At 41.5% G+C, this 26,615-nt stretch overlaps 1 protein-coding gene across 3 annotated transcripts in view; it reads left to right on the top strand.

Annotated features, from left to right (window-relative positions):
* camkvl (CaM kinase-like vesicle-associated, like) overlaps window positions 1–26,615 on the top strand; it is a 39,707-nt gene that overhangs the window by 10,275 nt on the left and 2,817 nt on the right. Inside the window, exons 2-11 of one of the 3 annotated variants that reach the window (XM_047590841.1) lie at window positions 19,545–19,651; window positions 20,917–21,048; window positions 21,314–21,388; window positions 22,198–22,336; window positions 23,674–23,794; window positions 24,388–24,463; window positions 24,606–24,742; window positions 25,082–25,160; window positions 25,243–25,330; window positions 25,593–25,601. In XM_047590841.1, the coding sequence (XP_047446797.1) occupies window positions 19,557–19,651; window positions 20,917–21,048; window positions 21,314–21,388; window positions 22,198–22,336; window positions 23,674–23,794; window positions 24,388–24,463; window positions 24,606–24,742; window positions 25,082–25,160; window positions 25,243–25,330; window positions 25,593–25,601 (951 nt within the window). In that variant the 5' untranslated portion in view covers window positions 19,545–19,556. Of the gene's footprint in view, window positions 1–19,544; window positions 19,652–20,916; window positions 21,049–21,313; window positions 21,389–22,197; window positions 22,337–23,673; window positions 23,795–24,387; window positions 24,464–24,605; window positions 24,743–25,081; window positions 25,161–25,242; window positions 25,331–25,592; window positions 25,602–26,615 lie in introns of those variants that run through there. The other 2 variants (XM_047590855.1, XM_047590849.1) reach the window with 2 other exon arrangements.

Below are 26,615 nucleotides of genomic sequence, written 5' to 3'. Positions count from 1 at the left end.
GCCCAACGTGTTCCAGTAGTTTCAAGTGTAAAGACATCATTCCTCTCAACCCACACATGTGAATCTGAGGTGAGATCACGTTGTCAGAGTCAAAGTGGTTCGCCAAAAGACTGACAGTACCATTACTGGAGCAACACTGGTAATGAAAGCTGAGCTTAGACTACTAGAGTTTAAAAGCCCTGTCTGAATTGGACACTTAAGCAAAATCTGCACATATTTTCTTAGATCAGACCACTGAATGTTCTACCGCGCATGATTTTGCAAGGAAACACATTATCTAGACTGGATTGCAACAACGTGATGTAAATCCACCTGTCCAGTAGGTGGCGGTAATTCACAGAGTTGTCGACTTCCAATCAGGCCAGAAGAAGAAGAAGAAGAAGAAGGAAAATAGCTTTCTGTGCTTTGAAGTAGTATCGGGTTAGATGTCAACGTGTGGTGTATACTCTTCAGAGAGGACTGGATGTGAGATTGTGAGTGTCAGCTTTAATATATGTCAGCAGCAGCGTGCTAGATGTCAGTAGCCTCAAAGCTGGAACGTTTACCTTCAGTTGCTCTGTCTCCTCTTTAGTCTTGCCTCTCTCATTGGCTGTTGTGAAAGTAATCAGGCAGATTTAAAATAATCAGTGGGATGTTGTATGAGTAGATCTGTAAACCCCCGCATTACCCGATAATCTGGGTCAAATCTTGGCATCTCACACCAGATTCCTCCTCCGATTGTTGGGAGGGGTGAATCAGAGCGTAAATCTGCCTAAAACTCTTACCAGTACCAGTCTGAGCCCAGTGATGAAAGTCTCATGTGATTCTCTGAAGTCCTGTTTTTCATTGTGTCTGTCCACCCTCGCTCCACAGCTATGATGGGCACTAATGATAATAATATTTGGCACAGCGGTATAAAATGCAATTTTTCAAATCTTGGATTTTAGGCAGTAAAGACATCATCTCCATAGTGAAAGGTGATTACATTACATGTGTATTTTGATACTCGGTGGAATGTAGCCAGAAAAAAAAGACACTTTCAAGGACAATAACGTATCATTATGTGACAGACTGCTCTCTCCTCTACTAAAATGGCAACTTAGAAGAAACATATATATAAGCTCACCCCCAGCATGCTCCACAGGTACTGGATGCTATAAGGTGTGAGCAGTATACCCACACACTGTTTAAAAATAGAGAGGGCCCTGACAGTCCTACACAAAGCCTCACAGCAGAGACCTCGCTATTGAAACGGTCTCCAGCCTTATGACTCTTATCCAAAACTTCAATCACTCTCCTCTGCTCCTCCTCCTCCCTTTTCTTCTTCTCCTCTCTCACTCTCCAGGGAGGGGATTTTGCTTCCATAAGTCTCCTATCACACTGAATATTTCACAGAAGCACTTGTTTCCCTCCTCGCTCGCATACACTCACACACACACACACACACACACACACACACACACACACACACACACACACACACACACACACACACACTTCTGACTTTCTCACGGAAGTGTTCTCACTTTGATTCCCTCGCACTCTTCACATCTGTCATCTTCGGTGCTTTGTCTCCGTACTCTGTTCCTCATTTTTCCTCGTCATCTTCACCTCACTCTTATTTTCTCCTCTGGATGTTCCTGTGCGGCTGGCACTAATGTTCACTCCGCTCTCCACTTCACTTTTTCTGTCTCCCTCTCACTCGCTCTCACCCGACACCAAACCTCTTTATTCCTTCCGCTCTCGTTTTTATCACACAGCTCTTGGAGTCACTTTATCACCTCTTTGCCGTCACGGCTATTCCAGCAATGCATTTGAAATGTCCCAAAGGATGTAGGACTTTGTAATCAATATGCTTTCTGGTTAACTTTAAAGCAAGCTTCCTGCTTCATTTATTTATAATTTAATTTAGCCTATGAGGATAAAGTCGATATTAAATTTGGCTGCTGAGTGAGTTTAGCTGCATTGATGTAATTTAGCTGTATAATTATTAGGCATGATGTAAAGTTCTGTTATATTAACTTTTACACAAGACTGGTTGCACTATATGCAGTTTTCCCAGCTAATGTAACTTTTCATATACATGGAGGTGCAGTCATGATGCCAAACGAGTTGTGCATCGTTCTGCATATGAATTATTGATGTGGTATGCTGTATTTTACAGCTTTTGCATTTCTGTGCGTTTGCAGACCCTGGAGTATTAATAATAGGAATTCCATCCTGAAAATTAGATTCTTCACGGTGTGATTGTTATTACCCAATCCTTGCTGACTGCCTGTGTTTTTGCAATCTCTCAATGAGATGTTGCGTTTAGAGGCTTCTCGTGCGGAAAAAAAACAGGTGTCATTTTGAACATAATAGGTGGCCTTTCATCCCTTCTTCCTCACCTTCCCATTTAACCTCTTCCTCTGAGTGTGAATACATGTGTACAAGTCAGACATTGTCGGGAGTGGGATGAAGATGGAAACATTTGAAGTTAAGTCCCCTTAGAGGACGCGGTTAATATTTCATGCATAGCTCGACGCTAGACAACAGGCTTGAGTGTAAGGGCGCCTGCATGAGCCTCCGGGCAATTACACCAGACTCCATTCTCAGTGCACCTCCTGAACATGCAAGACTTTACAAGAACAGTGAAATTCAATTAGCCACGAGAGGTTTTGTTTTAGAGTAATCAACGATTAACTCTGCAGAAAGTCAGCTAGACAGAAACAGTAGTTAGCAACAGAATTCACAGAGCAATACCCTCAAGAAATGCTAACTGTGATATGGGACGGCATTTATTAACATTAGAAACATATGAAGCCATGATGAACAAATGATATCAACTCTAATAAACATATAGCTGAATGTCTGCATGATTGTTCATCATGTGATATGAAACCAAAAACAATTCAAAACATGGGATTAGATTGATTTTAAGACAGAGACTGAACACATTACAGTTTAGAGCAAGTCAGTATTAAACCAAAATAATCAGATTTTGTCGCTCATTTAAGTTCTCCATCTTTACACAAGAGCTTGGAAATTAGAATCTTTGATTTGGGGGTAGCCATGAGTGCGACCGCTACAGCAAAATGATGGAGTCGAGTCACACTATGTTTGTGGAGAGCAGCCATCTGTGTGTGATTAAGTGTGTGTATGCAGCTGACATGCCCAAACTGGATCATGCTCAACAGTCATACATCAGCAGCATCCACTTTCTTGCTGCTTCATCCGTCTTTTCCACCTTTATCATATTTTAACCTTCTCTCTCCCACTCTAACTTTCCCATGAGATCCGGTGACCTAATTTTCATCTTCAGACTTGTGCCGGCTTGCTCTCACCACACACAAACATGCACACATGCACGAAAGCCCTCGGTCACTCTGCAGCAGATATGACATTGTCTATCATAGGTAATGTCTACATGATGTTGGCAAGCAGGGCCAATTTGGACATTACCCTGTATTGGCCAATCTATTACTAATGTTGTTCAAAAGAAAGAAACAGAGGAACTAGGGCTAGCTTAATATAAATAGCTACAAAACTGAGAGCTGGCCTCTATTGAATCATGCTGATAAGTTCTTCTGTGGTTTATTCATGCATCCATACATAGGTGTTGGAAAAGTGCTGCCCCCTTCCTGATTTCTTATTTTTTTGCATGTTTGTCACACTTTGTTTCAGATCATCACAAAAAAAAAATAAAAAAATAATAATTATTAGTCAAAGATAACTCAAGTAAACACAGAATGCAGTTTTTAAATGAAGGATTTTTTTTGTTAAGGGTGGTTGGGCCACCCTGAGCCGCAACAACTGCAATCAAGCATTTGCGATAACTTACAATGGGTCATTAACAGCGCTGTGTTCCACTCATCTTTGTGGAATTGTTGTAATTCAGCCACATTGGAGGGATTTCAATCAAGAACTGCCTTTTTAAGATCATGCCACAGCATCTCAGATGGATTCATGTCAGGACTTTGACTAGGCCACCCCAAACCCTTCATTTTGATTTTCCTTCAGCCATCAGAGGTGGACTTATTGGTGTGTCCTGGATCATTGTCCTGCTGCAGAACCCAAGTTCGCTTCAGCTTGAGGTCACCAACAGATGGCCAGACATTCTCCTTTAGGATTTTTTGGAAGACAGCAAAATTCATGGTTCCATTTATCACAGAAAGTCTTCCAGGTCCCGAAGCAGCAAAACAGCCCCAGACCATGACAGTACAACCACCAGATTTTACTGTTGCTATGGTGTTCTTTTTATGAAAGACAATGTTACTTTTAAGCCAGATGTTATGGGACACACACCTTCCAAATATTTTCCCAAAAGTCTTGGAGAACATCAGGATATTTTCGGGCAAAACTGAACTTAGCCATTTCAGCCCAGTCTCTTTCTTATGGTGCAGTCATGACCACTGACCTTAACTGACGCAAGTGAAGCCTGCAGTTCTTGTGGATGTTGTTGTGGGGTCTTTTGTGACCTCTTGGATGAGTCGCTCTTGGTCGAGCGGCCACTCCTGGGAAGGTTCATCACTGTTCTATGTTTTCACCATTTGTGAATAATGGCCCTCAGTGTCGTTCATTGGAGTCCCAAAGCTTTAGAAATGGATTTATAACCTTTTCCAGATTGATGGATCTTAGTTACTTTCTCTCTCATTTGTTCCTGAATTTCTTTGGATCGCTGCATGGCGTCTAGCTTTTGAGGATCTTTTAGTCTACCAGGCAGGTCCCACTTAAGTTATTTATTGATTGATAAGAGGTGTGGCAGTGATCAGGCCTGGATGTGTCTAGAGAAATTGAACTTAGGTGCGATAAACCACAGTTTATAACAAAAACTGCATTTTGTGTTATTTTTGTTGTGCAACAGGTTGGGGGGGATTCATTATCTGATGATGTGTTCTTGCTGTTTAATGGAGTAGTGCTCTTGTTGGTGTTTTTCTTTTTCTTGTACTCTGGTCGATGGTGCAGTTCCGGCTCACGAGATGTTGTCTTCCACATTCCCTGCTGAAGTCTTTTATAGCCTTTTATTATTATTATTATTTATTCAATACATCAATAAAAATTTACCTACTCCCTCGTGAGACTGACAGGTGTGTTGATGGACAAGCAGGAATAGACCGAGGTACATTCCTGCACTCGTTCATTCAGGCACATTCACTTTGAGCTATGACCCATATCTTGCGTAAGTGAGTGAGTGGACATGTGACACATCAGCTAATAAAATGCAGAGTGTGGGAAGCAATAGGGGAAAAGTATGGGGATGCTGGAGTTTGCTTTGCAGCCAATTAGCTGACGGAAACAGTGCTGGGTGAAGCTCGTCGTAGATTTTGTGTACATGTGCACATTTCTTGTTTGTCGTACTGGGTTTATGAGGATGGGTGTGTGTGTGCGTGCGTGCAAACTGAGGTGTGGACTGAGCCTCTCAATTGAAGTCTGGGATTTTGGAGAGGCACTCTCATGTGCGGTGTGTCTAAAGACCATGTCTGGACACAAAAAAGAATGAATTAATGCAGTCGTGATCAATGGAGATACACACAAACGCATTCGTGGGTGCCTGGATAAACACACACACACACACAAATGGATGCTGGGAAAGAAGGGTTTTTACAGTTTAATTTATTCCCCTGAGAATAAAAGTGAGTCCAGTGGTTAAACACATGAATGTGCGTTTCTGTGTGTGTCAGTGTGTGTGTGTGTGTGAAGGTGGCTCATGGGTAGGAGCATTGCATTAATAAAGGGGGTGAAGCGAGGCATGTGAGTGTGTGTTTGTGTACGTGCAGGAGAGAGTCTCTCCACGTAAGTGTGTCTCGAGCATCCAAAAGTGGATTAAGAGTAAGCAAAAGTGCCTCTTGACACACGCACAGAAATTAAGTTGGTTGGTGAAAGTAGCTTCAGCTGACGGTCCTGAGGGACATGGCATTTTTTGAGTCGCTGATACAGTGTGTATTCCAGAAAAAAAAAAAAAAAACTCACAAAGAATGTAGTTCCTCTCTGTCAACCTCCAGAACACACTCGCTGAGTCTGCTCTCTGCATTTCTTCCTCTGAGCATCATCGCATCCTTTGAATTACCTCAAACCTCTGAAATATTAAGCTCATTTCTGCCTTCTTTTTATCATTTTGTCTAATCGCTCATGTCTGCCTCTGCCTAAAGCATTTATGTCGTGTTCTTTGAGATGTGCATGTGGTGCAACTGAGGGGGGTGTTTAATTCGCTGGTTTTTATGTTTGACACGTGAGCCATGTGCGACACAGTCGTGTTCGCCTGGCGTGGCAATTTCTTCTGCACCACAAACTTTTCGCATAAAGTCTGTTTTCCCCGACCAGAATGCATGAGTGAAGCCCCGAAATACAGTTTTTGTTGCGGATTGTACTGTGCTTGGGGGTGGCTATATTTCTATTTGTGTACTTGTGTTACTGCAGTTACAGAAACAGACACCGACTGATAAAGCTGATGACCAATCAATCAATCAAGTCGATCATTTGCTAATTCCACTGTTGTACGATGCATCCACAAAGAAAAGCTATATGCTCACAGTTCAACCTCGCTTAGATCAGTCTCCTGACATCCAAATTTAGAACAAAATGTTATCTACTGTACTTTTATGTGACATAGAAGCTATATCATACGAAACCACAAACCATACGAAACTTCTTTGAAGAAAAGCTGAATGTCTTAATCCTCCTATTGTGTTAGTTTCGGCTAACGCTCATGATGTTCTTGGTCACATGTGTCATACTTGAGTATAAATCCACAATAATACATATTGACTATCACTGAATGCTGTTAGAAGTTTTTAAAAGCTTCAGCTCTTGTGAAAATTACAAGTTTTGAACTTCTATTTGGTTATGTATGTCCTTGTAGGCCCAATTTACTTCAGCTCATACAACAGTTTTTTTATTTTTTTTAGGAGAAAATATTATATCGATATTATTGTGACCACAAGTTATCAGATGAAACATATTGCACTTTATTAAATAGTAATTAGATAGTTGCACAAAACAAAATTGTTTCGTGTTCCCAGTCAAAACTGAACAACATCACTTATTTAGTCAGACAAAGGCTCAAATCTGGAACACTTCAACACATTACCACCTCAATTAAATATGAGCACATGAACAACTCAACTCAGCAGTAGCAAAGAGAAGACAAATCCACTGATGAGGAAGAATTCCCACTGAAGTTGCGCTCACCTGTCAGTCTAAAAATGGGTATTTGTCCTAGACGTCATCCCCACCTGAGAGCAAAGGTCAGATTCCACATGAAAATGTCATCAGGATGACCCCAGGCCCAACGTCATATCCAGGGTTTATGACATAAAGTCCTGTTTCCAGCCTTTCCTCACAGACTCCATTGTAACCCTTGTCATGTACACGACTAAATACATAAATAACATAAATTGGGCCTACAGGGAAGTTCAAAACTTGTAATTTCCACAAGAGCCAAAGCTGGTAAAAAACATCTTAAAACATTATTAGTGTTAGCCAAAACAAACACGCTTAGTCATCGTGCAGCTAAAGAATGAACTGAGTCCCCAAAACTGTTTATATACCAGAGCTGTTGGGGTGTGTGAAAGGATTGTGGCAATGTGTTTGAACTCTATGTTATATACTAGTTGTAGGTTTACCCATTGATTTCTAATGACTGGTCATTTTTGACCAGGAACACCATGGGTGTATACAACTTGAATAAGACACACAAAATTCAACAGCAAAAAATTCCAAATTTATTTTATGTGTTCTGAAGTCATGTGTGAACAAAGTCATCAAATTTTATGACAAACAGACGAAATGAACTGCATTTCCTTAAGAGAGAAAACTTGAAAATCAGTCAGATAGGAGGTTTAAGTGTCATAAATGTGGGGCTTGCTACCACAATAAATAGCTCATCAGTGGGTCATGATGACCAAATAGCCTGACTACAGTCCTCCAACGTTTAGCCATACAAGCAGTTGACAAGCGCTTTAGTCCCGACTGAAATACCGTGACATGTTTTGCAGACATTTGTGTTCGATAGAGGAGGGATCGTACAGACGTTTGTGATCCTTCGTTTGTTGATAGCAAAGGTATTACGAAGAGAAATAAGGTCCCCTTTTAGACGATGAGTAGTTGGACTTTCAGTAAATAGTAAACGCTCGATATTTTAAATGTCACATTTGCCCACTCACTGGGATCATCTCAGGGTTCAGCGTTTAGCTTCAGTATGTCCATGTGCCGGAGATCAAAACCACTCAAACCACTAACTCTCGACCCTTTTTTCTACATTGTCACAGCCACCTAAGAAGACTTCTTCATGTAGTTTTCATATTATTCCTTTTCGTTGTTATTATTTTATTTTTTTATTCGCTGTTTAGGATGAGAAAAAATATTACGTGGGGCTAAGGCTCAGTAGGTAGAGTAGCTTGAACCACTTGTCCTTGAGCAAGACAGTTAAGTTATCTTATCAATACAAAACCATTATTTACATTCGATTTCCATAGCTACCAAGATGACAAGTTCAGCCGCAGACAGAATATATTTTTTTAACCCTTTAAGACCTGAAAATTTGTCTCTGTATAAAAAAAAAACTTGGGGTATTTTAACTCACCAATGGACAAAATTCAAAGTGTGGCTGGACACTGGGAAGTTGCGCTTTCTGGAAAATAAAGCTGCCATTACGGTGATGAGGACACACCACCGCTGTTGGCTGTAGGTTGGGGAACAACACAAGACCAAGGAAGAGAGAGTAATATGGAGGAATTTGTTGGTAAAAACAAAGTTAATTATGTCCTTAAGATGTTGCGATTGTCTTCCAGACAAAAGTACAACTCCCCGGTGTCCAGCCACACTTGAATATTGTCAGTAGCGCAAACCACTGCAAGTTACAGTAATTCAAATACCACCCGCTTTAACACATCGCAAGTGAATAAATAGAGAATCAGTAAAGAAAAAACACTATTGACACTACTGTGATGTTTTGTAATGTATGTGAGTGGCTGAGACCTTTATGTTCTCTGCTAAATTGTTAAGCCTCTGTTGTGCCATCAGCGTTTTTTGGACAGATAGCGGCTGTGACAATTGCAAATACTTCCACGAGACTTTAATATTTAATATTAAAATTGCAATTGCTAACTGTATTCACCACATCATGGCAGTTTACCCTGTCTCACAGAGCCTCCACCATGAGTGTCGACTCCTACTCTTTTACACGAGGACCAATACCAGAGACCACTTATAAAAAGTATATTATGAAATCTGAAAAAACCAACATCTCCAATTTTTTGTTATTAACTAGACTTTAATAACACTTGTTTTTAAATTAGGTTTTATTGCACGGCATATAATGCATTAGGATAGACAGGCAGTGCAGCATTCACAGGAACAAAATTGATTAAAAGGAGACAGAGAGAGGAAAGGCTCAGGCTTTTGTTCATAAATATTTTTTATTCTCTTATGAGAGAGAAATGCTATAAACGTGTAAATGCACCTACATGTATTATGCAATAGATGAGCATAATATATTTATGATTGTCTTACTTTCCCCCCTACCTTATGATCTCCTACTCACCTCCCTATCACTCTGTCTCTCTGTCTCACTGGTTGTCATGTGGAGCTATTTTTTATTTTATTTTATTATTTTTTTTTACTTCACCTCTGCCTCATTCGGGGTGATTTTGTATATTGGAGACCACGTCCACCTCATGCACAGAGTCTTGGACGTGTCCACACATAAAGAATCATGCATCATCGTCCATCGTTCAGCTTATGTGTCGTATACATACAGTGTGTGTCTCTTCATGCCTGCAGGTCCTGCCTCGGGATACTTGGGTATCAGAAAAAGCAAGCCTGCCAGCGAGACATTGCATCACTCTACTCAAGTTACACACACACACACACACACACACATGCATGCACACACATTTTGTCAAAAGGTACTCAGTGGCCCTTCTCCCTGAGGATGCACTTACTGTGTAAGACCTGCACGGATCCGCTCTCTTAATGAGGGGACAGGAAACCGAGGACAGACAGAGGGAGGCAAGTAAAGGTTAGGAAGGTAGTATCTCTGACAAGTACTTGGATTTGGGAACAGATTCTTCAGAATAAGATAATACTGTATGTGTGTGTGTGTGTGTGTGTGTGTGTGTGTGTGTGTGTGTGTGTGTGTGTATATATATATACACATATATATACACATATATACATGTGTGTGTTTGTGTGTGCGCGGGTATGTAAATATGAATTTGGCAGTTTTCATATGTGTTCGGAAATTGTTTTCAATCTTTCTTTCTCTCTGGGCAGATGTGATGAATTTTCATTAGAGCGTCTCCTTATTACGTCTGTGTATGCCTTGCAGTCACACACACAAGTCTCATACACACACACACACGTACACACACAGTCTGTAGATGAGAGCCACTCTATGAGCAATAAGGGAATTAGAGTTTATAACAAGCTCGATGGAGACCCCATACTGGGAACTCAGTGGAGGAAGCTGACGTAATGGGTTTCCATGCAGCGCGCACACACTGGCCATTATCCTGGCATACATAACTCTTAATACAGTAAACGCTGTGTGTGAGTGTGTGCGCGTATTTAAAACGGTAACCCATTTGCCCTCTCATGCTTGTATCCTGTACCACACTTGATTTTATCAAGCCCAGTAATTCTGATAATTGGCCCTTCATCTGCCTTTCCGTTTCATCCCTCTCGTTTCTTCTCTCCCGTGTACCCTGTCATGTCCTCACAACTCTTTTATTTGTCCCACTTTCATGTTGCAGCATCCTGATAAGGTCTGGGACCAACCTCGGGCTTCTGTGTGCTCCACTCTGGCTCAATATGGAGTGCACTCTCGGGCAATGAGCTTAGTCGGAGTCAGTGTACTGATTTCCGTTTAATGCCGTTGCGTTATTACCGGAAATATGTTTTGTAGTCTAAAATGACATAAATGACAATATGAAATGGCTTTGAGCGGCGTCTAGAATATTCATCGTGTTATTATTTCCTAATTATGCTCGGTGCAATTCCTACAATTCCAGTTCTGTGAAACTAATGAAATTTCCTCTGAGGGATTTTAAACCCTAAGCAATCAGGATGCTGGATAAGTATCACGTCCTTTTCCATGTGTCAAGGCAAGAAAACCATGGTAGGTCCTGACTGATCGATAAGGTATTGGCTGCAACTGTCAGACCTTGTTTTTCACAGATGAAGAATTTTACAAAAAAAAAGAAAAAATGTGAAGGTGAGAGCAAATACAATATAATCATTTTAGCATGAAACTTGATGAGAATCATGGGATTAATTACAGTTCAGGGCTTTTTGAAAATAGAAAATCTCTTTCTCAATAGTTTTTTCGAGGCAATTGTTGGCGTCTGTAACGTATTTAAATATATTGTTCACGCATCGCATCAGTGAGAGGATTTGCGTTTGTAAAATACAGGAATGCCGAACTCATCCGCATTATTCCTCCGCTCCCATTAGCGTTAAAAACATCAGGGGTCGCCGCATCATTAGTAACCCCTGATGTTCTTCTCCCCTTCCTCCACAAGTAGTTGCTGTGATTAAACCTTTCGGCGTCGAGGTCTCGCCGAGCCGGGCACGGGTAAGAGCGAAACGACAAGATGAAAGCTTTGCGGGGATGGGGGAAAGAGACGCGAAGGGGCGAGAAAAGGAAACCAAGAGAGGCGAGGAAACACAAAGAGGCCGTTAAATGAAATGATCTCGGTGCCTGGTCAAAGGACGAACGTGTTGGGAACGTGTGGAATGGCACACCTGGGTCCTCTGCCATGATATAGGCACGGTGACATGTCAAACACTAATGAGGAACATATATATATATATATCCATGCGAGCTGCGATAGCGTGCAGGGATATGTTGTGTAATGTGTGTATACGCAGTGTAACTCAGGTGCTCAGTGCTGCATGCTCACATGAAGTCTGACATGCGAGGCCTGTCATCTGCGTTCACACAGGCAGAAGTAAGCTAAGGTCAGCTGCACACCCTCTCTCTCTCTGCGCTCACTCTCCTCTTGAGGCAAACGTCGACGTGGTGGTTGATATATTTCACAAACGCACACTCACGCACATATTGGTGTTGTTTGCCTTATTATACAGAGGAGCTATAGTGTCACCTCATCACAAAGCCAGTGCGGCACCACTTAATCACATTGTGTGGGTATCGGGATTTGTGTCGCCGCCGATGCTGATAATGACAATGTTGTTGATTCGCAAACATTGCCGTGCAGCATCTGTCTGACAGTGACAAGGACGCGCTGACACAACTAACCGCTTGACTGACAACAACACAAAAAAAAAAAAGCAGAGGCAGCTTCACGCAGCAGCGGGTGAAATTACATAACACACATTTGCAATTATTCCAAGATTTCAGAAATGGGAGCGCATTAAAAGTGTTTGCAAACGCTCGTCACATGCAAACACTGCATACTGTTTTTATTGTCATTGTCATTCCGCTTGGTGTGAAATGCAGATAAGATGGATAAGAAAAGAAGGTTTTCTTCATTGGATTGAGCACAGGCTTAATAGGATGAGGTGGCTAAAGAGTGCCAGTAAAAAGCAGATTTTCTTAGTGCAACCTTGACGCCAAGAACCTCTGAACCACTTACCTCCTGAGATGATAAAAAAGATATTCTGCTCCATTCGATTCATTATTTTGAGCCTTGCTGCAGCCTAAACACGACACTTGCGAACAAGCACGCAGACACACACAGACGCAGAGACATGCACAAGCAATTTGATTTAAGGTGCGGAAGATGAAGTGTGATGTCTCTGGATAGCTGAGTGCGCCTTCGCACCTGCGTTTGTGTACCTGCGTGTGTTAATGGAACTGCATTTACAAAGGAGTAAGCGAGATGTTAAACGTATATTTGTCATAGGTTTACATTGCATGACAGTGTTTTTACACCCGTGCTCGGGACACAGACTTCTAGGATCCACATTGTGATTCCATCTCATTTCTTTTGGCCTTTTTTGATAGAAACGTGAGCATGATTTGAAATAATGAAAGCTATAATAAAGGGACATGTGAAACCTGCTGATTTTGACATCCCCTGTTCCTTTTAGTCACAGTGGCAAAATGCAGACCTTTCACACTGATCCTTAAAAATGATATTAACAAAACATCCATTTGGCCTCTGGTTTAAACCAGAAGCCCATAGTTTTTCAAAAATAAATCCTTAATATCCCCTACAGAGGGACAGCCCAAATATCCAACCTTGTGAATTAGATGATGCATGTTAAACCCTGTGCACATGTAACAAGATTTATATGGGTAAATCTAGAAAATTGATTCACGTTCCAGTAGCTAGTTACCTACATAACTCTCTTTCTTTCAAGTAAAAGTAGACCATAAAAATAAGGCCAGTGTATGGGCAGTGCTTGCTCTTCTTACCATCACTGCTTTCTAATTAAAAAGAAAATGCCATCGATGGCTTCATTAGTCTGGAAACCAGACAAATTTCCACGCCAACTTTTTTTTTTTTTTTTTGCAGAAATTTGGCCTGGAGCCCCTCCATTTGGATCTGGTTGTGCTCTGGCAAAGATCTGCCAGGTTAATCAAATTGTTTGGGTGGGCTTTATGCTGTGATGGACAGAAGAATAACAGCAAGTATTTATGGATGTCATCTGGGCGCCATAGACTAGAATTTGTTGTTTACACCAAAATGTCTCAGATTGATTATAAGACCCTCAGAGATTGTTGTTTTTCCTCTATATTGTTTGGCCGATAATCTAATCCAAATGGTGTGTTAGTAGACTTACACCGATCCGCCCCAACATTAAAACCACTGGCAGGAGAAGTAAATAACATTGACTATATTGTGACGATAAAATGTGTGGATGTTACTTAGACATGTACCACCCACCTAGACCAGGCTAGGCATGATGCCTCCAAACTCACTAGATCCCAAACTGATCAAGTATATGTGGGATGCACTGGAACAAGTCTGATCCACAGAGGCCCCTCTCCTCATTCCATAGGACCCAAAGGCCCATGTCCATTCTCTGATGAATCACAACTGTTTTGGAGGCACAAGGGAGACCTACACAATATTAATATAGGCAGGTGGTCGTAATGTTATGCCTGATCAGTGTATTCAGAATTCTTAGCCAGGTGGCGCTATACCAGGCTGTGGCTCTGTCTGATCCTGCTCACTTCTCAATATCGAAGTTATCATCACTCCAACAAGCTGAATTTGGCATTTCTAGACCTCTTGTTGCTACATGATTAATAGACCCTTCACGGCCTACGTCACTGTGACATCATGATGTTAGATGGAGGCAGAACTGGAGGAAGCTTGAGACTAACACTGTCACTTTCAACCATGAAAATGTCGTTTTGCTATATTTTTTGGTGCTTCAACCGAAAAATCAAAAACACAAACTTGAAGTTTTATCACATACCAGCCACTGCCAGTCATAGACAACTTTGGTTTCGCTTTGGCGATTAAAAGAAAAGATTGGAGTGAGACAATCACCAACGTGCACACTTCATGTCAGATAAGATTAACATGTAATGTATCATCAGTTTCAGCCTGGATAACATTATGGGTTACATTACATTGTGACTGAAATTATGTTAAGTTAATCATTATTTAGGGGATTCTTGTTACATGTTAATGCTAATGCTAACCGCCAGGTAACGCAACGTTAGATGTGTGTTTCAGTGGTGTCCAAACAGAAGCTGCATTAACTATGTTACCCTCCACAGTGTTTCCACTTACTTCTAGTAATGTCTTTTTGGTTCTGCGTGCTTTGTTCCCTCTGTGTCCTCCTTTGGTCAAATTGTCTATCCAGTGAGTGAAAGTGTAGGGTTAGATGAATGTGGTCCAATCAGTCAGAGCCAGCTTCTTAAAATAACACTCGTCTCTGGGAGTGAGTGTATTAGTATATTCTCTAAAATATGTGTGTCAAAACAGTCCATTGACAGACGCTAACCGCCGCTAACCAAGTTATAGTGTTTGAGATGTGTTGCATCCAGTTAAGCCCCACCCCTCAAAAACATCACATTGTTTACAAACCATGAAAGGCTCTATTCTTCCTGTGTGCACATCCCTATTTTGAATTACGTTAAAAAAAAAACACTGATAATTTCTGCAGCTGAAGCGTCAGAACACCTAGAACATAGTGCTGTTTCACTGCTTCACTGATTCAACCTGGCACCTGCTGCTGTGGGATCAGTGGTGGGATTACTAACAAAGGCTGAAATTTTGCATTGCGTCTTTACTTCTTTACTTTTATCTTTAATTGCATCCCGCCTGCATCAACCAATCCTGCAGACGTTCAGGATGTGTGCTGCAAATTTGTGAAGTAAGGTCGCCCTGTCAGCTCTCCTTCAAGAGCTTTCTGACTTCAGGGACAGCCTTTCATGGCCTCATCAAATGCAATGACTCACACAAAGCCTGTTAACCCGTGCCCACAGGTGCACGCGCGCGCACACACTCACCTGTAAATATTCACACACACCTAGTCGTGAGCCTGCGACTTTGATAGATACTCTCGATCTGCCTCTGCACTTTATTTTGTACTTGGTTCTGTTCTCATGTATCTTACCTATCCACCTTTCACTTAGTCACGCCGCTCTTTTCTCCATGCCTCTCTGTTCCCATCGTTTCTCACCCCTTTTCCCCATCTCCCACCCTTTCCGCAAGCTCCCAGCTCTCGTCTCCTCTCTTCTCATATCCTCCCGTGTCTCCGCCTACTCTCTCTTCGTCAACTTCAAGGCTCACACTGACTCAGTATTCTGCAGGTGTGGCGTTTTTATGGCGTCTGAGTTTTTAAGCGGAGAAACCATCGGCACAAGGGGAAAGTATACATCTAAAAGGAGGGCAGATCCCAGAGTGATTGCCTCACTTCACACCTAAAACGCTTTTTATGCTATGCTTTATGAAGGTATCTACCTTCAAAGTCATCAGGGAGTTTATATAGACATCAAGAAGAGAAGGGGATTACTGTTAGTTCTAGCCAAAGAAAGTGACTGTAAACAAACAAGTGAAAAAGTTTCCTGGTTAGAGAGAAACTTTATTGTGTACTGCACAGACAGCAACAGTGCAAACACTTTAAAGAAGCTCGTTTAAGTTAATGATGCTTTGCCAAAAACGTTAGTTTGCAGTCGATTGCACCAACAATGAATGAATCTTTTCTCGGATTCCTTTTTTGAATCCAAAACAGGTGACGCGAGCCTTTGTCTTTAGACGCTGAGATGGAATATTGACTGGAAGGCTGAGAAGAGCGCACTAATGAGAGGCCTTCTCTTCGCTAAGGTGTGTTGGCAGCTGCAGAGCTTATTTGCCAGTGTGTGAAATGAGTCACTTGTAGTACTTCGCCGTGTAAGCTTAACTCGTCTAATAGCGGCACAAAAAAAGGCAGCCGTTTAATATTAACACCTGTAGCATAATGACAACTGCACAGATGCTTGTCAGACGCGGCACATATTGAAGGGCAGGACGGGGGCAGCGAGCTTAAATGCCTCATCTGGTTTGCAATATCAAAGCAATTTATATTTTCTATGCTGATAGTATCTTGAATCGACCTACTTATATATATATATAGTTGTATTATAGTTGTATTGCGTCGTTCAATCTTTGTGGGCTACTAACAGTGGTTGTGGCTCGTAGCCGTAGCTTGATATAGTTAATAAACATGACAGATAGTTCCGCTGTCAGACACAGTGCTTTAGCTGTCAAGTGATTTGTGAAGCAGGACTTCACAAAGAGTAAAATACTTGACTTATTATATGATTACCTAGAGAATTACTGAGGGGAAAAAAATAGACTGAGAGAATATATATATATATATATGTGTGTGTATTAATATTTAAAAAAACAATCCAGGTAAAGCTCTTTCTGTGTATCTTGTGCATCTATAGTAAGCAGATTGGACATATCTCTCTCTCTCTCTCTCTCTCTCTCTATATATATATATATATATATATATATATATAGATAGATAGATAGATAGATAGATAGATATACACATATATATATATATTTTTAATACAGATAAAATGTTAAGTAAAAAGAATGAAAGGGCAACAAAAACAAACACACACAAAAAAACATGATGGGCTTATTTGAGGCCTCCCCATTCTAATATTATTATAATATCATTATTAATATTACATGTCATGTTGTTATAAAACACAAAACATCAGAAAATATGACTGAATAAAAATGAATGGTGACTAACAACAACATTAATGCAGAAATGAAAACAAGAGGTTGTAGATGCTAGCTGAGTGGTCATTTGTTGGCTTTGTTTTGTGCTCCTACTTAATATTAAAGGCGCGCCTGAGCGTTGTTGGGTTTCCGCCAGAATGGGGCAGAGGGAGATGATTTAGGATGCGCCTGTCTGAACAAAGTCAGAGAGTGTTTGTTAAAAGTTAGAGAGCAGACAAGGACAAAATAACTGTGCTCAGAATATAGTGTCTCAAATGTTATTGAAAAACTGACCCTTACTGACAAATAGCATTTGGTGTATGGCAGTTGTTGCTTTATCTCTCTGGGAGCACTTCGTTTGGGTGCGCTTCATCCATTTCAAGCCATGCTTCACCTTCACTGTCCTGGACACTGTCATGGGAATGTTGTTGGGCTTATATAATCTTCTGGAGGAAAAAAATAAAAAAATAGGCCTTTTCAATCCACCGCTCAATTCCGTCCATCTCACTGAGGCATTACACTCACACAAGGACGCACATATGGACACACAAGTGCACACGCAGGCACGCACACTTCTGCTCAAACTCATATCTGTGCATGTGACATATCCGCATCAACCTTTTGCACTTTCTCTGGCACACACTCATAAATGCACGCACACACACACACACACACACACACACACACACACACACACACACACACACACACACACACACACAGTGTATCCCAGCGCTGTGGATTAGGGGTTCAGATTAGAGATTAGGGCCAGCACTGGGATTACTCTGCAGCCCCTCCTCCACCATAGGCCAGAAGCACCTCTGGCCCTATCATCTACAGTGGCCATGCTACACACACACAAAGAGAAAGAGCGCTACAAGGAGAGAGGATTTTACATCGCTGGTATTCATTCCTTAATCCTAAATTAGCACCAACAAAATGTCATTACCTCTGAGGTTTTCTATTATCATTCCGTTCTTATTCCTCATTTCATGCTCTCAATTTTTCCCACATCCTTTCTTTCGCTCTCTTCCTCTCCCCCTCACTTGGGCACAGCATCAACACAACCATCAAGTCATCTTCACTGCATTACTACTCCTCTCCGGAAATGCTCACATTAGTCAGAGCTACGTCTCTACTGCCCCGTTACCTCCCATCGCATATAGCTACTTCCTAACTTGCGCAGACTTGTCTTGCCGTGGGGCCCAGCCCCGCGGAGACGGAAGACAGACTGCGGGCAGGGATCAGAGAGAAGCGGTGGTCATGAAATGCCCAACAGGAAGGGGTTAAGTTGGGGATTTAGACGAAGAGAGGCACCTCGAGAGTGGATAAGTGAAGCTTCCAGGGAATCTGTCTACAACTGCAGATGGAGTGTTTAAAAGATGTGGGTGAGGACCGCCTGAGGACTGTGGTGAGATGGTATATTGATTGCTGATTCACCATCTAGATCCTCAATTCTTACCTGGGCGTTTGGGACCTTCTAAGGGGTCACCAGCTATTTTGGGGTGGACATGATAAGAAGAACGCGATTGTGGGATGCATACATTCCTGAATCCAGCATATTTTAGTAAAGGGATAAGAGAGAGTTTAATATTGAATGCAAAATGATAGTAATAATGTATATTTATAAATAGCACTAAGCCAAATTTAATGTAGAATACATATAGTTGGTTGGAGGGCTGTACTTCATCTCTCCATCAGTTTGGGGTCCTTGCTCTGAAAAGCGCCTGAAAAGCACCGAAGATGTAGTGTATATTTTTATTTTAACTACATACATTCAGCATATGCAGTGTTAACTGTGAGAAAAAAACAGAAATTAAAAGTGAAGTTCACCGAAAGTTTAAAAGATGATGAACTGCTGATCTCTCTCTCTCTCTCACACACACACACACACACACACACGCATGCACACGCAGACTGCAACCCAAAAAACAAATTGTCCCGTCATTAAAACCCAGCGCCGTCAGAGTTACTCCGGACTCCAGTGATTGCCGAAGCCGGCCAGCTGCTTTAGGGATGCGGGGACGATGCCCTTTATGAGCGAAGTTTAACTTGAACTTGACAGACGTTGCACAGAATCTGCAGACTTTAGCAGAGCAGAGAGAAGCTTAGTGGGTAGCTTAGTATCTGTTGACAAGACTGGCACGCAACCAGGCAGCCAGAAGCGTTTGTATCCAGATCCGTTCAGACTTGGCTGCCTGTGCGGCTCTCCAATATACAGTATATTTTCAAGAGTAATAGTGATGGTGCTCCTTTAGTTTCTTTGACTTCAGCCGCTGGGAGGCTTTCACAATGTTTCATCAGTAACTCTATTCCAATTTAACATGCTTGCCCATGCTTCTCTGCAATGCCTTTGTCTGTTACTTAAAGATGACCCCCCACCCCACCTTCCACCCCACACAATGGAAGGATTGAAGTGTTTTTCCCTTCATTTTATTTTTTCAGGTGAATGCCGTCATGCCATTTGGGTGCCTTGCCCTGCGAGATGGGCGGACTTATGATAGCATGTCTGATGTCACAGACAAGTATGAGATCGGACAAGTCCTTCGAGCGTAAGTACCTTAAAGCGCCACGCATGGATTTCTGTTCCCTTTCCCCTCCCCTCTCCCATGTACAATTCATGGGAACGTTTCAGGTTTCCCAGATGGGTTTTATTGTCTTCATGAATTATTTCAAATAACTGCAGGAATGACAGAAGCTACAGCAATATCGTGAGGCTGGCGTGTACCAGAGTTTCATTTATTCATTCGCTCAGTTTAAATGTTCCACGAAATGCCTAAAAATATTTGGACAGGTTTTTTGAGAGACTGCAAAAAAGCATCTTTCTGTTCAACTGGCTGAAAAAATTGACCCCTTTTGTTTTTAATGCGCACCTCTCCTTGATTCGAACGCACGCAAGTGCACGCGCACAAACGATACACACAACTGGCAATCAGAGTAAGAGACCATATGGTAACATCAGCGTCTGGCCTCGGAGATTTCACATCTTTTATATAACCCATACTTAAAAATACATTAAGTTTGAATTAAGCATTTGTGTGCGCATGTACACTATGTCATTTAATAAGGTCAGAAATGTAAATATAGTACAGAAAGAAAAAAATATCCTTCTCAGTCATTCATACCCTTCCAGCTGTACAACAACTCTCCTTTCTGTAAAAGCTAACTCCATGTTACCCATGCTCCTCCATCCATAGTTTTATCCTTCTGATGTATAAACTGTATATTTACATCTATTTTTATTTCTTGTAGATTTGTACATCTGTAAACCTTGTACGTTTTTTGCTTATTTTATTTTATTTATTTTTGCTAATGGTTTCTAGTGTCTAACTATCTAAGTCTAAGAAAGAAAGACATTAAAATTCACTCCGATATTATGCTTTGGATATTAAAGATTAAATTTGGAATAATGTGGTTTTGATTTCCATCACACAGCTTCTCAAAATCCATTTAGGTAAAGTGCTCTATGGCCTAAAGGCTCAAAGCCCAACGATGCCCGGCTGATGGCAGCAATAGACCCATTTGAGACCTGATTTACAACCCTTTCATTCTACCTCACGACTCATAGCCCAATTAAATTCTTCCTCTGTATTTCACCAAAAACAGCCAGAGTCCTTTCACCCGCTAATTTGAAAATTATGCTGCATCTCCATATTCTCAGATGTGATCGACGCCGGCTAAAGACATTTTTATGTCCTCTCGATCTTCCATCCCTCTCCTAACATTTCGTCCACCTTCTCTGCCTCTCTCTGTCTGTCTGTCCGTCCGTCTGTCTGTCTGTCTGTCTTTCTGTCTATTTTTTCTTCTCGTTGCGTAGGAAGGAGTTCTGCGAGCTGTGCCTGGCGAAGGACAGACAAACAGACAAGGTGTTTGTCTGCAAGAAATTCCTCAAGAAAGACGGCAGAAAAGTCCGCAAGGCTGCCAAGAACGAAATCATGATCCTGAAATTGTACGCAATAAGTCTGTGAACAGATGGGTGAATGATTGAGCGATATAGAAAGGCGGCAGGAAGGAGAATGAGAGGAGGACGCTTAGTTACTGGGATTAACATAAGTCATTTTATAGCCCTGGTTAATTTTGTAAGCTCAGATGCTTTTTAGATATCTACACACCTAAAGAGATTAATGCCCGAAAGGTCTTGTTTTTAATTTAAGACTTCTCAAAAGCCATGGGGGATACGACACTCCACTCTGACTCCCTTTTGACTGTTCTAGGGTCAACCATCCAAACATCCTTCAGCTGATAGACACGTTTGAGACGAGGAAAGAATACTTCATCATCCAGGAACTGTGAGTCTTCCCTCTATATTTTCTTTCATTATTTGTCTTTCTTGTGTAAGCGTGCTTGGCAGTGTGCATTTAAGTGCGTGTTTGTTCATGTACTTTATGTACCTTAACACACACAGATCCATCAGGTCGAGAGGTGGGGGCTGAATGTGTCCTCTTATTACTGTGTGCTCTGTTGCTCCCCTCAGCAACAGGGGAAGGTGTTAGATTTGATGAGATATTTGCTCTCAGCCACACTCAGCATTACTCAGTGCTCCTGAAGCACTGCTCTGCTACAAGAGAGCCTCTGCGGAGAGCTCGGGATCGATACCCCAGAACCCATCCAACGTGCATCACTTATGACTTTCAGCATTTGCAGCTTGGTTTGAAAACCTTGTTTGTTGATGAGTGGATATTGTTTTTCCAGGAACATAGACAAGAAAACTGCACTCAGAGTGCTGCTGTCATCCGACTCCACGCCGGGTCGTTTTTTTTTTTTCTGTAGCTCGCACTTCGGCCCAGTCAATAGTCGCCTTCCTGGGGGCGACACCTGATAATCACTCTCATTGTTTATCTCCAGAGTTAACCAAGTCTGTTGGAGTAATGACCAAAGCTCTACTTTTTCAATTGCTTAGCAGTGCTAGCCTCAGGCCTCCTGAAGCCAAGCACGTAGCCTTACTAATGGACAAAAAAAAACAAAAAAAAAACAAACAGAAAAAACAAACAAAACAGAAGACAACAAAAAGAAAAAAATTTGATTTTCAGAGTTGCAAACTAACATTTATTTGTATATCTTGCAATGTGTGTACTCGCGTGTGTGTGGCTGCGTGCAGCGCCACAGGGGGAGATGTATTTGACTGGATTCTGGACCAAGGAAATTACACGGAGAGAGATGCTTCCAACGTCATCAGACAAGTCCTCGAGGCTGTGGCGTACTTACATTCCCTCAACATAGTTCACAGGAACCTGAAGGTACACATTGACTGTCTTTCTACCTCCCCCGGCAATTATGTTATTTGTGTGTGCGTCTGAGTACATTACAGTAGAATAGACTGTTGACTTACCTCTAGAAGTACAGGAGTGCAGGGAGAAGAAAAGAAACTTTACAGAGTAATTGGACCGGTTCTCCAACACACCCCAGAAAGCAATATTCAGCATTCAGTCAACAGAATCTCGGTGGAGACTCATGAAATGATTGCTAATGCCATCTCAGTTAATGATTGAACATTTGATGACATTTTACAACGGTAGTAAACACTGTTTTTATGGCTTAAAGCAGTCCCTAGTGATAACCACGGATGGATTCATATCTTTAGACCTCATTATACAGTCATTAAGATAGAAATATGTAACACTGTGGGCGTTAGTCTCCACCTACTGGTAGATGGTGGAACTGCATGTCAGTTTATATGGTCTGAAAAATGTCACAGACATATGAAACTGTATCAAAATGACATATTGTGTCAAGTGCAGGAATAGAAATGAATTCCTAGAGAGAAGCCACTATTCATTCCTTCATAGGTGTATTATGCTGTATTACCTTTCACCATTCAAAAATGATACTTCAGTGTATTGCAGCATTCATTGAGATCCTTTCGGTCTCGTTGACAGCTTGGCTTGTCATCCTCTCAAATGAAAGATTCTTGACTTGTTAAACCAAGATTACGAATTAGTTTGACCTGACAGCACAAGGTTTTGACCTGACCTCCGAAGTCTTTTCAGTCTGAACGGCTTTTTATCACGGTAGAATCAATGGGTTTCAAATAAGTTGGAGATTGTTTTGTTTTGAATCCCTTGTATGACTCTGAGGCATACCCAGTGTTTTTCTTTGCTGAAGGTCTTAGGGAGATCTTTAAATATCTTAGCATGATGACACCTCACAGCTCAACAGCAAATGAGAGTCTGGATGTCAGATTTTAAGGCTCCACCTCTCACCCTCTTGGCACCTCTGGGACCTCTGATTCTAATTTTAAGGATGCTGAGACACTTTGATGTATTTATGTAAATTATGATTTTATGATTAGAACAGCGACATTTTATGTGTCACTTATTATGAGTAGTTTATGTCACCTTTCAAAGAGAATAAAATACTTGATTATCTATCAAATAATTCAGCAGATAAGGCCCATGACTCTTCAGCTGTGTAATGCTGCCTGTTCTTGTTACTTTTAATAAAAGAAAACCTAATGACATTGACATTGTACTGACCTGTTTAATGAGTTTGTTTAACATACGCAAAGTCTCTGCATAGTGCACACTTGCTTGTGATTATCTAATCTGTTTCTGTGCACATTCCTTATTTTGTGCAGCTGGAAAACCTGATGTACTACACAGAAAACAACCACAACAAAGTAGTCCTGCGTGATTTCTACCTGTCCAGATTTGAGAATGGACCCATCACAGAGCCATGTGGAACACCAGAATACCTAGGTAGGTTGCTCTCTGAAAGTCTTTATTTTTTATACATATATTTATTCTTCTCCTGCTTTAATCTTCGTGTACATGTTCCCATTACCATTACCTTCTGTCTTCTGAATGCAAGCATGGAGGCATACTTTACTTTTCTGAGTTCTTTACTGCTTTTGATGATGATAATATGTAACCTCTTACAGAGGAAAAAAAAAACATAAACCCCGAAACACGTAAATAGAATTGAAAGCATCCAACACTTGCCCTCCTCCTCTGTTTTCATCTCCTTTCATCTCCACTGTATTACCTCACTCATCTCTGCATCTTTGAGTTTATGTGCGGGCAACTCGAAGTGCAGAGTCTGGCTCTAACCACCGAAAGGCTAGGGTGAGGTTGAGTTGGGTAATTAAACTAGTAAATAAGAAAAAGAAATAGAAGCCTCGATGGAAATGAGGTTAGAAAAGGGGAGTACGGAGGAGGTAGTCTTTGGATGCAAGTTGTCTGTGCACTTTAGGAATATAGATGTGAAGGTTTTTAAATGTAAACCCATATTCAAATGCTTTTTCTCCCAACACAAACTCTCCGTGTCTGTTCTGTTATTTTTTGTTCCTCAGCTCCTGAAGTGGTGGCTCGTCACCGATATGGCCGTCCCGTGGACTGCTGGGCTGTGGGTGTCATAATGTTCATACTGTGAGTCTCCACCGCTGATTACAAAAGCAATAACTGACCTGACAGTACGACCAGACCGAGCTGGCTAATTGCTTTCTTTGATTTATAGATGTAATTTCCCCTGGTCATTTGCATGATCTCATGCTCTGTCCGTTTTTCTCAGATTATCAGGTAACCCTCCTTTTTATGATGAAACAGAGGAGGAGAACACGGATCTACATAATCGCATCATCTTCTGTCGCATTGTTGCCGGAGAGTTTGAGTTTGATTCTCCTTACTGGGATGACATTTCACCTGCAGGTACATGGCTCCACCACATGGTGGCAATACATTCCACTTTCTTGTATACCTTTGTACCATCTTTGTCAACTTAGACTAAACTTCATCGATCCCTTTGGGATGACTCCCTCAGGGAAACTGTATAAAGACTGACTCGAACCCACAACCTTTGAATCACTTCTTCCGTGTGTAACTAGAAGTCCAATGCGCTGTCCATTGCGCCACAGAGCCGTTAATGTCATCACATTCCGTCTCACCATGCTCAAACAGCTGATTGATATGCATGATTTCTCATGTGTTTTGTAAATTCTTATCACATCTTTCATTCTATTCACGTTTGTGCTTCTCTTTCTCTTCCAGCTAAGGAGCTTGTTTGTCGACTTATGGAAGTGGACCAGATGCTGAGAATCACAGCGCAAGACGCTCTTTGGCATGAATGGTAATTGCATGAATGCATTCGCACTTTGACTCACATTTACATGGCTTGCATTGACTTGTGCGTTGTCTGCCATCTGCGTTAGGATTGCAGGGAACGGTGCATCAGAGAAGAACCTGAAGGATGGTGTGTGTGCCCAGTTTGAGAAGAACTTTGCAAAGGCCAAATGGCGGGTATGGATTCCCTCCTAATCTCTTCTTACACAACAGAGGAAATAGAGGAGAGACAGGGTGAAGGCTAGAAACTTAATGTGCTTTTAGCCCATTGCACAACTCTGCAGAGGTACGTTTTAATTTTTTTAAATGGCATGGTGAAATTCATAAGGAGATCCAGTGGTGTGAATGCTGAAGACAAAGAAGGAGGAAGATGGCGGCTGACCTGACAGCACAAGTAACAGTTATAACCCTCTTTTCTCTTTCCCCGCGTGGTTCCCAGGAGTTGAAGGTATTGTTTATTCACTACGAGAGAGAGTGGAAGGAGAGAGCATGCGGAGAAACTCACATTTAGTCTGGCATGATTCAATAACACAACATCTTTCTAACGGCTGAACATCCTCTTGAATTGTTAAGATTTTTGTGTCGGTACAACAGCAATCAGTCAGTTCAGAAAGACTGCAGGTTAAACTGAAGTCGGCCTGGAGATGTATTGATCATGTCAAGGCTGTTGAAGCTTTTCTCAAGCTCTGTTCCTGCCCACTGTCACTCTGCCTGTCCCAGAAGAGACCCATCCACTCTGCCCCACTTTTCTTCATTGGATTAGACCCAGATGTTCAAAGTGGCCTGTTCTACTCCTTTCTTACTCCTCATCTGCACTAGTTTGTGAAACCACGTTGGTAATCACAAGATAATGATCAGCATCGGGAAAGAAGGTTTCTCAATTACTAGTAAGAATTTTTAAATTAGTGTAGATAAGGAGATGGAGAAATGAAAGGATATAGGCACATAGGCCACTGTGGACAGTTGATCTGCAGTGATTTGAACTGTAGGGCCCTCTGGCATTCCTCTTACGTGAATCCTGGCTCATTGACCCATACTGTTGTTACATTCAAGTCATACTTGGAGCTATAGAGAAGCTGCTCTGTTAAGCCATATTGTATTTATGCGTCCAAATGGCTTTTCACTTCCAGAGAATTCAAGGGAATTCAGTTACCTGGTTTAAAAACAACTACTAAGCTCACACATAATTTCCTAACTCCTTCAGTGTTTGTAGAACAAAGAGAATCAGATGAGTGAAATGGTGATTTACACTTATCTGTTCACTTGCCTTTTCCTGTGACCAAGCGCTCAGGGAGTTTCATTGGGAGTGTGAGTCTTGAGATTGATGTAAACCAGGGTGCAATATGTCATAGCCTCCTGGAAGTAAACAACTGGCACTAATCTTTCTTCACTTCACATCTTGGCGCTTAGTATGATGATGCTAAATCATGGTGCCTTGACAGGCTTTTTGTCAAACGCTTGT

This window comes from Mugil cephalus, chromosome 1 (genome assembly GCF_022458985.1).
Source record: "Mugil cephalus isolate CIBA_MC_2020 chromosome 1, CIBA_Mcephalus_1.1, whole genome shotgun sequence".
Lineage (NCBI taxonomy): Eukaryota > Metazoa > Chordata > Actinopteri > Mugiliformes > Mugilidae > Mugil > Mugil cephalus.
Note: the sequence above shows the minus strand (reverse complement) of the source record. Positions and strands in the feature narration are given on the sequence as shown.